Genomic DNA, 14,769 nt, shown 5'->3' with positions numbered 1-14,769 from the left:
TGGATCTTATTACTATTTTACAAAGAGGTAAAACCTCCCTGAGGTTAAATGACATGCTGATAAATGAAACAGCCACATCTGCCTCCCAGTGAGGGGCATTTTTTTTGTATCATGTAGCTTGCAGATCTCACTTCCATGACCAGGGGTTAAACCCGTGCCCCCTGCAGTGGAAGCGCAGTGTATTAACCAGGCACTACTAGGGAATTCCTCTAGTACTCTTCTCACTCTGTCATGAGGAACACTGGCAGTCCCAGTGATGGCGAATCTTTTTCATTGGGCACATGTGATGTGTATTTAAATCTAATGATTTAACTTGCTGAATTGTTTATGGGCAGAACAGTCTCTCACTTTTAGAAGCTCTTGGGATGATTGGCAGAGCCCCCACTACTTTGGTGGAAAGAGACTGATGGGATATGTAGTTATATTAATGGAATCATATATGCATAGTTAATTATAATGTATAATATGTACCATAGTGTATACTGAACACTTAATAATGAGTTCATGAGGAGGATGGGAAAAGAGTGATTGGGGGACACTTCTCTGCTTCCAAAAACCATATGGCAGTCCACGCCCCAGCATTCACGAGCTGGCAGAGTGGGTATAGGTGGAGGCTCCAGATCCACTCAGGACAATGGTAAAAGGACCACGACCAATGTCACTCACTGTTCTCCTCCCCAGGCCTCCTGGACACGTTGATAGAAATGAACACAATCCTTGAAGACATCCAGAAGTCCCTAGATATGTATTTGGAGACCAAGCGCCATATTTTCCCCCGCTTCTATTTCTTGTCCAATGATGACCTCCTGGAGATTCTGGGCCAGTCTCGCAACCCGGAGGCTGTGCAGCCACACCTCAAAAAATGCTTTGACAACATCAAACTGCTGAGAATGCAGAAGGTCGGTGGAGGTGGCCACGTCGGGCAGGAGGGTGGGGGAGGGATGGTGAAATCAGTGAGTTCACCGCCTCTGAGGAGACCATGCCCCTCCAAGAGGAGGGGGATAGTAATGATTCTGGGTATCTGGGACAGAACTTCCTAGAACTGGTAATATAGAGGGGGAGGTGAGAGGAGCAGAAATGACCCCCAAAGGGCTCAACAGCTTCCTACTTCTGCAGGTTGGGGGACCCAGCAGCAAATGGGAAGCATTGGGAATGTTCTCGGGTGACGGTGAATACATCGATTTCCTCCACCCAGTGCTTCTGGAAGGGCCTGTGGAGGTGAGCTGTGGCCAGCATCTAAGAAGCAGGCTCATTCTTCTAACTTTGCTGGCTCTATAAGGAGAGAACATCTCTGTGAAGGGGCCTTTGTGCCTCCCACCTGCCATGCCTAGAACTCTAACCTCCACCGTGCTCTCCTTAAAGTCCGTCTGACCCCGGTCTCCAAGCCCCTCAGGGACTTCAGCCAGTTGCTGCCCAGCTCCCGCTTTTCTCTTGGGCCCCAGAGCCCCGGGATCCTCCTTCCCAATCACCTTCACTCTGGGCACTCTTTACTCTGGCCCTGAGGCCGAGCCATCCTGTTCTCACCTACCCCATAGTCCTGGCTTGGAGATGTGGAGCGAACCATGAGAGTGACCCTCCGGGACCTTCTCCGGAACTGCCGCCTGGCCCTCAAGAAGTTTCTCAACAAGAGGGACAAGTGGGTGAAGGAGTGGGCTGGCCAGGTGAGCTGGGGTTACTAGAAATGAGGGAATAAGGAGGACGGAGCCACAAGGGAGCAGCCAGTGTAAAGACAGAGTCTGGAGTCACTCAAAAGGCAGGTGTCCTGCCCCCTGTTCTGGGCTGTGACCCAGAAGCTTGCATGCTGGACTCTTAGCTCCTGACTTAGGCCCGTGCCCACCCTCCAGAACAGGTCAACTGTATTGACAGCAGAAGCACCTGGTCCCGAATGAGCCAGGATATGGGAGCTGGGCTGTGTGGGTGGCCAGGGATGGGCCTTTGGAATAGAGCCTCCACACATGCCCCAGGTGGTGATCACCGCCAGTCAGATCCAGTGGACGGCCGATGTTACCAAGTGCCTGCTGACAGCTAAGGAGCGGGCAGACAAGAAGATCCTCAAGGTCATGAAGAAAAAGCAGGTGGGGAGACACCACCAGAATGACCAGGCCCTGGCACCAGAGTTGGAAGGAGGGGCTGATCCACTGGAGTGAGAATTAGCAATGAGCTGGTGGGAAGGGGTCAGAATGGGGTACATTATGGGAGGTGTCCAACGAGGAGAGGTCAGGTGGGTCAGAAGTATGTCTTCCTGGGCTGATGTTGAGGGTCAGGAACTGCAGTGGGGGTGAGGTCAGCCTCAAAGCTGGAAGAAGAACGAGGCTGGGACAAAGACGATTAGGGTTTGGTGGTTCAGCACACCTTCTACACCGCCTCATTCCACAGGTGTCAATACTGAATAAATACTCTGAGGCCATCAGGGGGAACCTGACCAAGATCATGCGCCTCAAAATTGTGGCCCTGGTGACGATAGAAGTCCACGCCCGGGATGTGCTGGAGAAGCTTTATAAGAGTGGCCTCATGGATGTCAGCTCCTTCGACTGGCTCAGCCAACTGCGCTTCTACTGGGAGAAGGTGTGGAAGGGCCAGCTTCCCATTCTTGTACCCTAAACCCGATACTGACGCTTTAATGAAATTCATGTTCTCTAAAAACAGTAATATCTCAGCCCAGCCCTCAGTCCTCAGCCATCACCCTAATCCAGCTGGTAACTCTCTCTTGGATCTGCCACGTCAGGAATGGCAAGAGGCATGTTTCCAGGGAGTGCCCACTCTAGGTGTCCCTTTGATCAGTAGCTGCTGCCACGGACTGGGCTGGACATGTGCAGCGCAATTGCCAGTTTCCATCTGAGCTGTAAACCCGTCCCTCCTTCCAACTCTAAACGGAGCCCCCAGTCTTCTCCCTGATGCTTCCAGCCCCCCTCTCAGCCACAGTCCTGACTCTTCCTCCGTGCCCACCTCTCTCTTACTCTGCCCTGTTTCCCAGGATCTCGATGACTGTATGATCCGTCAGACCAACACACAGTTCCAGTATGGTTATGAGTACCTGGGTAATTCTGGCCGGCTCGTCATCACCCCCCTAACCGACAGGTCGGCCGTGGGGAATTAACAGGGTGCTTGGGGTGGGGGCAGTGAATGCTGAGTCAAGGCTTCTAGGAGTTTGGCCTGAATCCTGTCCTCCACTCACAGGTGTTACATGACACTGACCACAGCCCTGCACCTGCATCGAGGCGGATCCCCCAAAGGTCCTGCAGGCACAGGGAAGACTGAGACGGTCAAGGACCTGGGCAAGGCCCTCGGCATATACGTCATCGTGGTCAACTGCTCCGAGGGCCTGGACTATAAGTCCATGGGCCGGATGTACTCAGGCCTGGCTCAGGTCAGCATCCTGCCAGCCTGGCCAGGAGGCCCCCTGTATATCTTTTAGTTTCAGAAAATCAGCTGAAACCCAGATCTGCTTCAGTGCCCTGTAACTGATGACACTGCATCGCCTCAGTTAGGTCTTACAACTGGGGAAGTCCCTGCGCTTCCCTGCGCTTCACTTTGCTTATTTGCAAAATCAGGAGGTTATGTAAGGATTCAGTAAGAGAACTTGTATGAAGTCGTGCATGCTGGGGGCGCTCAACACCCACAAGTTCCCTACCCAGCTCTCTTTTCTACCCCCTACTCTCAGGCATTCTCCTAGATCCTTCCTGTCTGATGGAAAGTTCTCGCCAGAAACTACAAAACTACAACAGCCCCTTCTCACACACACACACACACACGCACACATGCACACTTGCACACTTTCATTTTAGAGGCCGCTCTTCCTAGCCAAACACTTCGGGGGGAGGATAGGTTAGTCACAGTTTCTAGTTTTTCCCAGTCCGGGGTCACTTGTCTTCCTCCCAGCAACTCTGCCCCTCCTCCCCCCCACTACAGACGGGTGCCTGGGGCTGTTTTGATGAGTTTAACCGCATCAATGTGGAGGTGCTGTCGGTGGTGGCCCAGCAGATCCTGTCCATCCTCTCTGCCCTGGCTGCTGGCCTCACCCGCTTCTATTTCGAGGGCTTTGAAATCAATCTGGTGTGGTCCTGTGGGATCTTCATCACCATGAACCCTGGTAAGGGCCTGGGAGTAGAGTAGATGGGGCTCCTGAGGGCAAATGCCCATGCATCTTCCCCCTCCCCCACCCCAGGCCAGTGTATTTAGCCGAGTGCAGTGCTGCTAAAGGCAACAAAGTGTGAGAGGATGAACATATGCATTTCTAGGAGAAGGGGAAGCAACCTTACTGTTTTTCCTAAAGGGATTAGTGTTGGCTCGGGTGCATAGATGTCATCCTAGTCTTTCAAGGTACTTAGCCTTATTCTTCTGTTGAACTAGCTCCTAGAGTTCTGGTCTATCTGCCATCCCTTTTACTGGGTGAGAGAACCTCCCTGAAATGCAGGGCCTAGGGTCTCTCATCACTGTTGCCTAGGAACAGCTCTGTGGGTAGGATCAAGGAGAAAACAGGAAAGGGCTTCCGCTCTAAAAGAATCAGAGAAACAGCTGTGATTTCTATTAGCACTGAGTGAGTTATATTGGGTCAGCCACAAAGTTCATTCAGGTTTTTCCATAACATCTTAACAAATAAACCTGAACAAACTTTTTGGCCCACCCAATCCATGAAACTTGGAGAGATGGGAACAAGACAGCTCTGTAATTTGAGTCTGAAGCAGGGCCCTGCAGCAAATAAGGAAAGGGCTGGGGGTAGGAAAGAAGAGCAGAGTAGTGTGGGAAAAGCCAGGGCTGAGATGAGAGAGCAAGAGATCTTGGAGTTGGAGCTGGGGAGAGGGCTCAGGATGAAGCAGAGAATGGGTAGAATGGGATTGATGGGGAAGTAGGTCTTTGGGAAGCAGTGTCCCCTGGAGAAGGGAATGGCTACCCACTCCAGTATTGTTGCCTGAGAATCCCACGGACAGAGGAGCCTGACGGGGTTTCAAAGAGTTCATAGGGTTTCAAAGAGTTGGGCATGACTGAGCAATCAACACTTTTGCTTACTCTTTCATGGATTCTGAATACGTGGTGCTGTTTTCCAGGCTATGCTGGCCGCACAGAGCTTCCCGACAATCTTAAATCCATGTTCCGGCCAATTGCCATGGTGGTGCCCGACTCTACACTTATTGCAGAAATCATTCTTTTTGGGGAAGGCTTTGGCAACTGCAAGGTATTCTGATCATCTCTTGTCTCTCATCCATGATTACCCTCTGGGCCCAAGAACCACCCCCCGTAAAGTCCTCACAATCAGTTTACCCTACAAGAAATGTACCTGACTCTCAGTAGGATATGGGGGCAAGAGAATCCAGAGGAGAAAGGTCTCCCCTCTATCACGCTGCTGGTCCTTGATGACACAATTCACAAGATCTTCTCATCCCTTGTCCTCCAGCTGCTTCATGCCTGGGCACCCAGCTTTTTGTATCTGTAACTACATGAAGCAAAGGAATTTATGGGAAATGGATGGTTCCTTCCTCTGTTTTGGCCTCCAGGTTCTGGCCAAGAAGGTGTATACACTTTACTCGCTGGCTGTGCAGCAGCTCTCCAGACAGGACCACTATGACTTCGGCCTGCGTGCCCTCACCTCCCTCCTGCGCTATGCTGGCAAAAAGCGCCGCCTGAAGCCCGACCTGTCTGATGAAGAGGTAGACTGAGGACGCCATCTTGACCTTTAACCACCACCATCACTGGTCCTCTGCACCGTCACTGGAGTTTTTCACATCCTTACTTTCCCTCAATCAGTTTTCCCACTCTTCCAGTCCTCCTTGGTGTTGCCCAAGTTCCACCTGTCCTGTTGCTCAAGACTAGCTTGTTTTTTCTTTCTTATTTATTTATTTATTTATTTTTGGCTGTGCTGGGTCTTCATTGCTGCATATGAGCTTTCCCTAGTTGTGGTGACTGGGGGCTACTCTTTGTTGCCGTGCATGGGCTTCTGATTGTAGTGGCTTCTCTTGTTATGGAGCATGGTCTTTACATGCTTGGGCTTCAGTACTTGCAGCACTCGGGTTCAGTAGTTCACTCCCAGCCTCTTGAGTGGGGGCTCCAGTAGTTGTGGTCCATAGGCTTAGTTGCTCCACGGCATGTGGTATCTTTCCAGACTAGGGAACAAATGCATGTCCTCTACAATGGCAGGCAGACTCTGGTTCACTGTACCACCAGGGAAGTCCTCCCTTGTTCTTAGCTCCTGCCTCTCACCCCACTAGAAAGGAAAGGCCTAATGAAGAGCTGGGCCCTGGCTCCTCCAGCCTGAGTCTGTCTCTTTCCCCTGAAGGTTCTGCTGCTCTCAATGAGAGATATGAATATTGCCAAGCTGACTTCCGTCGACGTGCCCCTCTTCAATGCCATCGTGCAAGATCTGTTCCCCAGCATCGAGCTGCCGGTCATTGACTACGGCAAGGTATTTGATTCCCAAGACTCTCCCTGACCTCTTGTGTGAATGTGGATCCTGTGGTGTCCTGGGAACAAGACATCTGGCTTCCAGGCCTTGTTCTGCCCTTCACTGGCTATCCATTCAACTGGCTATGACTTTGAGCAAGACGGTTACCCTTTCTTTGGGCTACTTTATCTATAAAGTGGGACTCCCAATTTAGGGTGGTTAGGGAATGATACAAACTTATTCCAACATTCTACATTCTCCCCTCAACTCCCCAGACCCCGACTCACCTGCTCAAGGACTTCTACTCATCAGTTCCTTGACTTCATGGAGATCTCTGGTCCACTGGCTTTCCTACTTTATACCTGTCAGCCCTCTCCTGTCTCTGCCTCTCTCCTCATTCAGGGAGTTTTGAGGAGAGACTGCTAGGAGCTGTTTGATAAGGGAGAAGGGTGGAATGGAAAGGGCCAAGGGAGGAGAATTCTAGAATGTGTAGGAATTTTCTTCTCTGGCAATATGGCAGTTTAGATATCCTGAGTGATCCTTTCCACTGAAACCACTAAAATGCTGGATAAAAATATTAAAACACACCTTTTAAAATGTACTGCTAAACTGGCAAGAAAGAAGGAATTCTGGGATGAGAAGGGGAAATAAAAGCAGGGAGGCAAGTGAATGACAAAGCTGGCTTTCTCCCTGAAAGGTTTTGCTGAATGTAAGGCACTGAGGAAAGGAGATAAAGTAGCTCAGGTTTTGAGGTATAACAGAAAACCCAGTCGTGCATAGACTTTGGCCCACAAGGGAAAACACCTTCAGTAAGTGGGAAAGTGAGAAACCCACCAGTAAGGAGGGTCTGTACAGTAAAGAAACTTGCTTGTCACGACCATTAGCGGTGAGAGGAAGGGGCAGAATCTCCTTTGAGACTTCCTAACCTTGAGTCAGCCCTCGCGTGGTTTCTGGTCATCGTTTATTTTACTGTGTACTCCCCCCAAATCTCAAATTTAGAATTTAATTTGAAGTATTTCCAGGTTGTTAGTGTCTTCCCCAAGTGACTGGCAGAAACAAATGCAAATTATTTCTAGAAGAATGAAACTTAAACTTAAAAGCCCAAAGAATTCTCGTGAAAGCCTAAGAAAATGAGCAGCTTCTGGTCAAAAATCACAAAACAAACAAGGAAACAAGATATCATGAAGGGAAGCCAGAGAACAACAGAACAGCGCAATCAGAACCACAGAGACTTCAGATATGGACAATAATCAGCACAGAATTCTAAAAGTACCTACATTTAGTATGTTTAAAAAAATAAGAAGTTTGAAACTGTGATCCAGGAACAAGAGACTTCTAAACAGAGTAGACTTCAAAAGAACCAATAGAATTGCTACAAATGAAAAAATATATTATAATTGAAATTTAAAAAAACCAACAACCTCATTATATTCAGAGAGGACTTCTAGGTAAAAGGGTGGATTAAAAAAATTTTGTTTCCTTTTGAAAACCTGCTGCAACTACTCTAAAGGGATTTTTTTTTTTTTTAAAAAAGGCATCTATACCAGGAAGGATGTTCCTGGATAGCCGTCCCTTTTCCACTTTGGCAGAAGACTAGAGGGTAAAAATAGTAGGTCTCTAGTTTGGGGGACACGAAATATAGTTGAGGAAACGAGAAAACCCTGTTAAAAATGGAGATTAAGAAACTTCCCTGGTAATCCAGTGGCTAAGACTCTGCACTCTCAATGCAGGAGGTTGGGGTTCAATCCCTAGTCAGGGAGCTAGATCCCACATGCCACAACTAACAAGCCAGTGTGCTGCAACAAGACCTGGCACAGCCAAGTAAATAAATATTTTTTTAATTAAAAAAAAAAAAAAAAAAAAACTTGGGGCATGATGCTCAATACACATACACACACATAAATACACACAAACATGACATGATAATACAACTAATTCTCAGACAGTGGAAGGAAGTAGTAGAAGTGAGGCCTTTTAGTGTATTTTGAGAGATACAAGTAAAATCCTGTGTATGTTTGAAATTATTTGGTTGCATTGGCTGTATATTTTAAAAGGTCACATTCTTTTGGGACCCACATGTGTCATGGTTCTATAAGCATTCGTTTATTTTTTATTTTTTAAAAATTTTTACTGAAGCCTAGTTAATTTACAGTGTTGTGTTAGTTTCGGGTGTACAGTGATTCAGTTTTATATATATGTAAATCTACATATATGTGTGTATGTATAATTATAATAATTTATATATATATTTATATATATAATAATTATATATATATATACATATGAGCTCAGAACCAGACGACTTCACAGCTGAATTCTACCAAAACTTTAGAGAAGAGCTAACATCTATCTTACTCAAACTCTTCCAGAAAATTGTAGAGGAAGGTAAACTTCCAAACTCATTCTATGAGGCCACCATCATCCTAATACCAAAACCAAAGATGCCACAAAAAAGAAAACTACAGGCCAATATCACTGATGAACATAGATGCAAAAATCCTTAACAAAATTCTAGCAAACAGAATCCAATAACATATTAAAAAGATATTTAATATTAAAAATGAAAAAGATTCTTTAATATCCACAAATAAATCAATGTAAGACAGCACATTAACAAATTGAAAGATAAAAACCATATATCTCAATAGATGCAAAGAAAGCCTTTGACAAAATTCAACATCCATTTATGATAAAAACCCTCCAGAAAGTAGGAATAGAAGGAACATACCTCAACATAATGAAAGCTATATGTGACAAACCCACAGCAAACATTATCCTCAATGGTGAAAAATTGAAAGCATTTCCCCTAAAGTCAGGAACAAGACAAGGGTGCCACTCTCACCAGTACTATTCAACATAGTTTTGGAAGTTTTGGCCACAGCAATCAGAGCAGAAAAAGAAATAAAAGGAATCCAGATTGGAAAAGAAAAAATAAAACTCTCACTGTTTGCAGATGACATGATCCTCTACATAGAAAACCCTAAAGAATACACCAAAAAATTACTAGAGCTAATCAATGAATATGGTAAAGTTGCAGGATATAAAATTAACACACAGAAATCCCTTGCATTCCTATACACTAACAATGAGAAAACAGAAAGAGAAATTAAGGAAACAATTCCATTCACCATTGCAATGAAAAGAATAAAATACTTAGGAATATATCTACCTAAAGAAACCAAAGACCTATATATAGAAAACTATAAAACACTAATAAAAGAAATCAAAGAGGATACAAATAGATGGAGAAATATACCATGTTCATGGATTGGGAGAATCAATTAAGTGAAAATGAGTATACTATCCAAAGCAATCTATAGATTCAATGCACTCCCTATCAAGCTACCAATGGTATTTTTCACAGAACTAGAACAAATAATTTCACAGTTTGTATGGAAATACAAAAAACCTTGAATAGCCAAAGCAATCTTGAGAAAGTAGAATGGAACTGGAGAAATCAACCTGCCTGAGTTCAGGCTATACTACAAAGCTACAGTCATCAAGACAGTATGGTACTGGCACAAAGACAGAAATATAGATCAATGGAACAAAATAGAAAGCCCAGAGATAAATCCACGCACCTATGGACACCTTATCTTTGACAAAGGAGACAAGAATATACAATGGAGAAAGAACAATCTCTTTAACAAGTGGTGCTGGGAAAACTGGTCAACCACTTGTAGAAGAATTAAACTAGAACACTTTCTAACACCTTACACAAAAATAAATTCAAAATGGATTAAAGATCTAAATGTAAGACCAGAAACTATAAAACTCCTAGAGGAAAACATAGGCAAAACACTCTCCGACATAAATCACAGCAGGGTCCTCTATGGCCCACCTTCCAGAGTAATGGAAATAAAAGCAAAAATAAACAAATTGGACCTAACTAAACTTAAAAGCTTTTGCACAGCGAAGGAAACTATAAACAAGGTGAAAAGACAGCCTTCAGAATGGGAGAAAATAATAGCAAACGAAGCAACTGACAAAGAATTAATCTCAAAAATATACAAGCAACTCCTGCAGCTCAATTCCAGAAAAATAAACAATCCAATCAAAAAATGGGCCAAAGAACTAAACAGATATTTCTCCAAAGAAGACATACAGATGGCTAACAAACACATGAAAAGATGCTCAACATCACTCATTATCAGAAAAATGCAAATAAAAACCACAATGAGGTACCATCTCACCACAGTCAGAATGGCTGCTATCCAAAAGTCTACAAACAATAAATGCTGGAGAGAGTGTGGAGAAAAGGGAACCCTCTTACACTGTTGGTGGGAATGCAAACTAGTACAGCCACTATGGAGAACAGTGTGGAGATTCCTTAAAAATCTGGAAATAGAACTGCCATATGACTCAGCAATCCCACTGCTGGGCATGCACACTGAGGAAACCAGAATTGAAAGAGATATGTGTACCCTAATGTTCATCGCAGCACTGTTTATAATAGCCAGGACATGGAAGCAACCTAAATGTCCATCAACAGACGAATGGATAAGAAAGCTATGATACATATACACAATGGAATACTACTCAGCCATTAAAAAGAATACATTTGAAGCAGTTCTAATGAGATGGATGAAACTGAAGCCTATTATACAGAGTGAAGTAAGTCAGAAAGAAAAACACGTATATATATGGAATTTAGAAAGATGGTAATGATAACCCTATAGGCGAGACAGCAAAAGAGACACAGATGTATAGAACAGTCTTTTGGACTCTGTGGGAGAAGGTGAGGGAGGGATGATCTGAGAGAATAGCATTGAAACATGTATATTATCATATGTGAAACAGATCGCCAGTCCCAGTTTCGATGCATGAGACAGGGTGCGCAGGACTGGTGCACTGGGATGACCCAGAGGGATGGGATGGGGAGGGAGTTGGGAGGGAGTTTCAGGATAGGGAACACATGTACACTCATGGCTGATTCATGTCAATGTATGGCAAAAACCACTACAATATTATAAAGTAATTAGCCTCCAGTTAAAATAAATAAATTTTAAAAAGTAATAAAACACACACACAAAATTTTTATTGAAGCCTAATTAATTTACAGTGTTGTGTTAGTTTTGGGTGTACAGCAAAGTGATTCAGTTTTATATATATGTATATCCACATATATATGTGTATATACAATTACAATAATTTATAACTATATACATCTTTTATATAATATATAACCACACAATTGCACTCATCTCACACGCTAGTAAAGTAATGCTTAAAATTCTCCAAGCCAGGTTTCAGCAATACGTGAACCATGAACTTCCAGATATTCAGCTAGGCGTGCTGCGGTTCATGGTGTCGCAAAGAGTCAGACACGACTGAGCGACTGAACTGAACATATATATTTATATGTATATTCTTTTTCAGACTTTTTTCCATTATAGGTTATGACAAGATACTTTATATGGTTCGTTGTGCTGTAAAGTTGTTCAGTTGCTCAGTCGTGTCCAGCTCTTTGCGACCCCATGGACTACAGCACGCCAGGCTTCCCTGTCCTTCACCATCTCCCAGAGTTTGCCCAAACTCATGTCCATCGAGTCAGTGATGCCATCCGACCATCTCGTCCTCTGTCGTCCCCTTCTCCTCCTGCCTTCAATCTGTCCCAGCATCAGGGTCCTTTCCAATGAGTCAGCAATTTGCATCAGGTGGCCAAAGTATTGGCGCTTCAGACTCAGCATCAGTCCTTCCAATGAATATTCAAGACTGATTTCCTTTAGGATTGACTGGTTGGATCTCCTTGCAGTCCAAGGGACTCTCAAGAGTCTTCTCCAACACCACAGTTCAAAAGCATCAAATCTTTGGCTCTCAGCCTTCTTTATGGTCCAACTCTCACATCCACACATGACTGCTGGAAAAATGAAAAACTACTGGAAAAAGAAAGGTCTGACTATACCGACCTTTGTTGACAAAGTAATGTCTCTGCTTTTTAAAATGCTAAGTGTTCGCTTCGGCAGCACATATACTAAAGTTGGAACAATACAGAGAAGATTAGCATGGCCCCTGCGCAAGGATGACACACAAATTCGTGAAGCGTTCCATATTTTAAATAAATAAATAAATAAATAAAATGCTAAGTTTGTCATAGCTTTTCTTCCAAGGAGCAAAGCATCTTTTAATTTCATGGCTGCAGTCACCATCTGCAGTGATTTTGCTGTAAAGTAGGTGCTTGTTGTTTATTTTATATATAGCAGCTGTATCTGCTAATCTCAAACTCTTAATTTATCCCTGCCCTTTCCCCTTCTGGTAACCATGAGTTTTTCTTCTGGGTCTGTGATTCTATTTCTGCTTTGTAAATAAGTTCATTTGTGTAATTTTTCAAGATTCCATGTAAGTAATATCATATGATATTTGTCTTTCTCTCTGTGACTTCAGTTCAGTTCAGTCGCGTCTGACTCTTTGCAACCCCATGGACTGCAGCACGCCAGGCCTCCCTGTTCATCACCAACTCCCAGAGTTTACTCAAACTCATGTCCATTAAGTCGGTGATGCCACCCAACCATCTCATCCTCTGTCGAGTTACTTAATCCTTTGTGTGACTTACTTAATATGATAATATCTAGGTTCATCCATGTTGCTGCAGATGGTGTTATTTCATTCTTTTCTACCACATCTTCTTTATCCATTCATGTTGATGAGCATTTAGGTTACTTCTGTGTCTTGGTTATTGTAAATAGCACTGCTATGAACACTGGAGTGCATGTATCTTCTCGAGTCAGAGTTTTTGTCTTTTGTAAGCATTCCTTTTTAACTTAATTGGTGAGTTATTTAATGTCTGGCTCCCCCACTAGACAGTGAACCCTGAAACAGGATGAACACTAATTTGTTCTCAGGACCAAGCACACTGCTTGGCACCTACTTTAGAGGTTTAATAAATGTTTGTTGAATGATATTAGAAGATATTTGTAGAACTTTGTACCAGACATTGTGTTTCATGTTGACTACCTTATTGAATACAACAGTCCTGAGGGTGAAGTACTATCATGACTCCCAGTTAACAGATTAGGAAACTGAGTCTCAAAGAAGTTCACCCACGCAGGTTCACATGGCTGAAACCTGGGGATCCAGGCTGGCTGACTCCAGAGCCCAATCTCTTAGCTCTGCAATTGACCAACTTCCCAAGGAAAAAACAGCTTCCAGGGTGCAAAGGGCCCTGGTGCCATTTTTTTAAAACCATTTGAGTATTATCCTCCCAGACATTGGGAGCTTTTGAAAACCCTCTATATGCCTCACCCTTTTTTTCTATTTCCTGTATTTCCCCTTCTCTCAGCTGCGGGAGACCATTGAGCAGGAGATTCGGGACATGGGCCTGCAGCCCACCCCGTTCACCCTCACCAAGGTCATCCAGTTGTATGAAACCAAGAATTCCCGCCACTCCACCATGATTGTGGGCTGCACCGGCAGTGGCAAGACTGCCTCATGGCGGATTCTCCAGTCCTCCTTGTCCTCCCTGTGCCGCGCGGGGGAGCCCAACTTCAACATTGTCAGGGTGCGCGGAGCTGGGGCAGTGGGGCTGCTGTCTAAGACTTGAGTAGCAGGCGGGGGCACCAGGATGTAGGGAGGGCAGTGCAGACCAGGAGGGAGGCCTGGGAGGGGTGAGAGAGACTGAGGCCGAATACAAATACCTGGAAATAAAGGGAGTCTGGAAATAAAGGGACAGCCTGGGATTTGTGTCTGCCGGCAGCTCTAAACTCCCTTCCTTTGTCTATTTTAGGAGTTCCCTTTGAACCCTAAGGCACTGTCCCTAGGGGAGCTGTATGGGGAATATGACCTCAACACAAATGAATGGACGGATGGTGTCCTGTCCAGTGTCATGAGGACAGCATGTGCAGGTACCCAAGGGGTCGTGGAGTGGGGAGAGCAGATGTCTGAATTTCCTGAGGGGGTGGGCAGTGTGGGGATAGAGAACTCAATTTGGGGGGGGGGGGGGAAATGCTTGGGAGATGCAGAGATCCCAGGAAGCAACTGCTTGCGTCTCCAGGGAGATGAGCAGGGAGGGAGGGCGAGGTAACAAAGCTGTAGTTTCCTTCTCCTCCACCTCCTACCAAGACGAGAAACCAGATGAGAAGTGGATCCTTTTCGATGGCCCTGTGGACACTCTGTGGATTGAGAGCATGAACTCCGTCATGGATGATAACAAAGTGCTGACCCTCATCAACGGAGAGCGCATCGCGATGCCTGAGCAGGTTGGGCGGGGTGGGGGTGGAAACTGGAGGGCCCCGGGGCAGGGCTGAGGGGAAGAGCAGGGGCAAGAGAAAAGAGGAAGTTCTATAGGAACAAGGAAGAGGAGGAGGACACCGGGACTCAGGGCAACCTGAGGCTGAAGAAGAGATGCCTGTCTGCCATGGATGCTGAGGACAATCATATACAGAACTGTGTACCAG

At 45.2% G+C, this 14,769-nt stretch overlaps 1 protein-coding gene and 1 non-coding gene across 2 annotated transcripts in view; both read left to right on the top strand.

Annotated features, from left to right (window-relative positions):
* Positions 1-14,769, top strand: part of DNAH2 (dynein axonemal heavy chain 2) — a 102,977-nt gene that overhangs the window by 52,974 nt on the left and 35,234 nt on the right. Inside the window, exons 29-42 of the mRNA XM_065909937.1 lie at positions 682-899; positions 1,117-1,218; positions 1,536-1,661; positions 1,965-2,075; positions 2,377-2,565; positions 2,975-3,078; positions 3,178-3,367; positions 3,910-4,090; positions 5,046-5,173; positions 5,493-5,645; positions 6,272-6,397; positions 13,656-13,874; positions 14,100-14,217; positions 14,435-14,571. Coding sequence (XP_065766009.1) covers positions 682-899; positions 1,117-1,218; positions 1,536-1,661; positions 1,965-2,075; positions 2,377-2,565; positions 2,975-3,078; positions 3,178-3,367; positions 3,910-4,090; positions 5,046-5,173; positions 5,493-5,645; positions 6,272-6,397; positions 13,656-13,874; positions 14,100-14,217; positions 14,435-14,571 — 2,102 coding nt within the window. The remainder of the gene's footprint in view (positions 1-681; positions 900-1,116; positions 1,219-1,535; positions 1,662-1,964; positions 2,076-2,376; positions 2,566-2,974; positions 3,079-3,177; positions 3,368-3,909; positions 4,091-5,045; positions 5,174-5,492; positions 5,646-6,271; positions 6,398-13,655; positions 13,875-14,099; positions 14,218-14,434; positions 14,572-14,769) is intronic.
* Positions 12,327-12,433, top strand: LOC136150357 (U6 spliceosomal RNA). Its single transcript, XR_010659792.1, has one exon. It is a non-coding gene; the product is annotated as a U6 spliceosomal RNA (small nuclear RNA).

The sequence above is a fragment of the Muntiacus reevesi genome, chromosome 18 (genome assembly GCF_963930625.1).
Source record: "Muntiacus reevesi chromosome 18, mMunRee1.1, whole genome shotgun sequence".
In the NCBI taxonomy this organism is placed as follows: Eukaryota; Metazoa; Chordata; class Mammalia; order Artiodactyla; family Cervidae; genus Muntiacus; species Muntiacus reevesi.
This window is presented reverse-complemented; position numbering and strand designations above follow the sequence as displayed.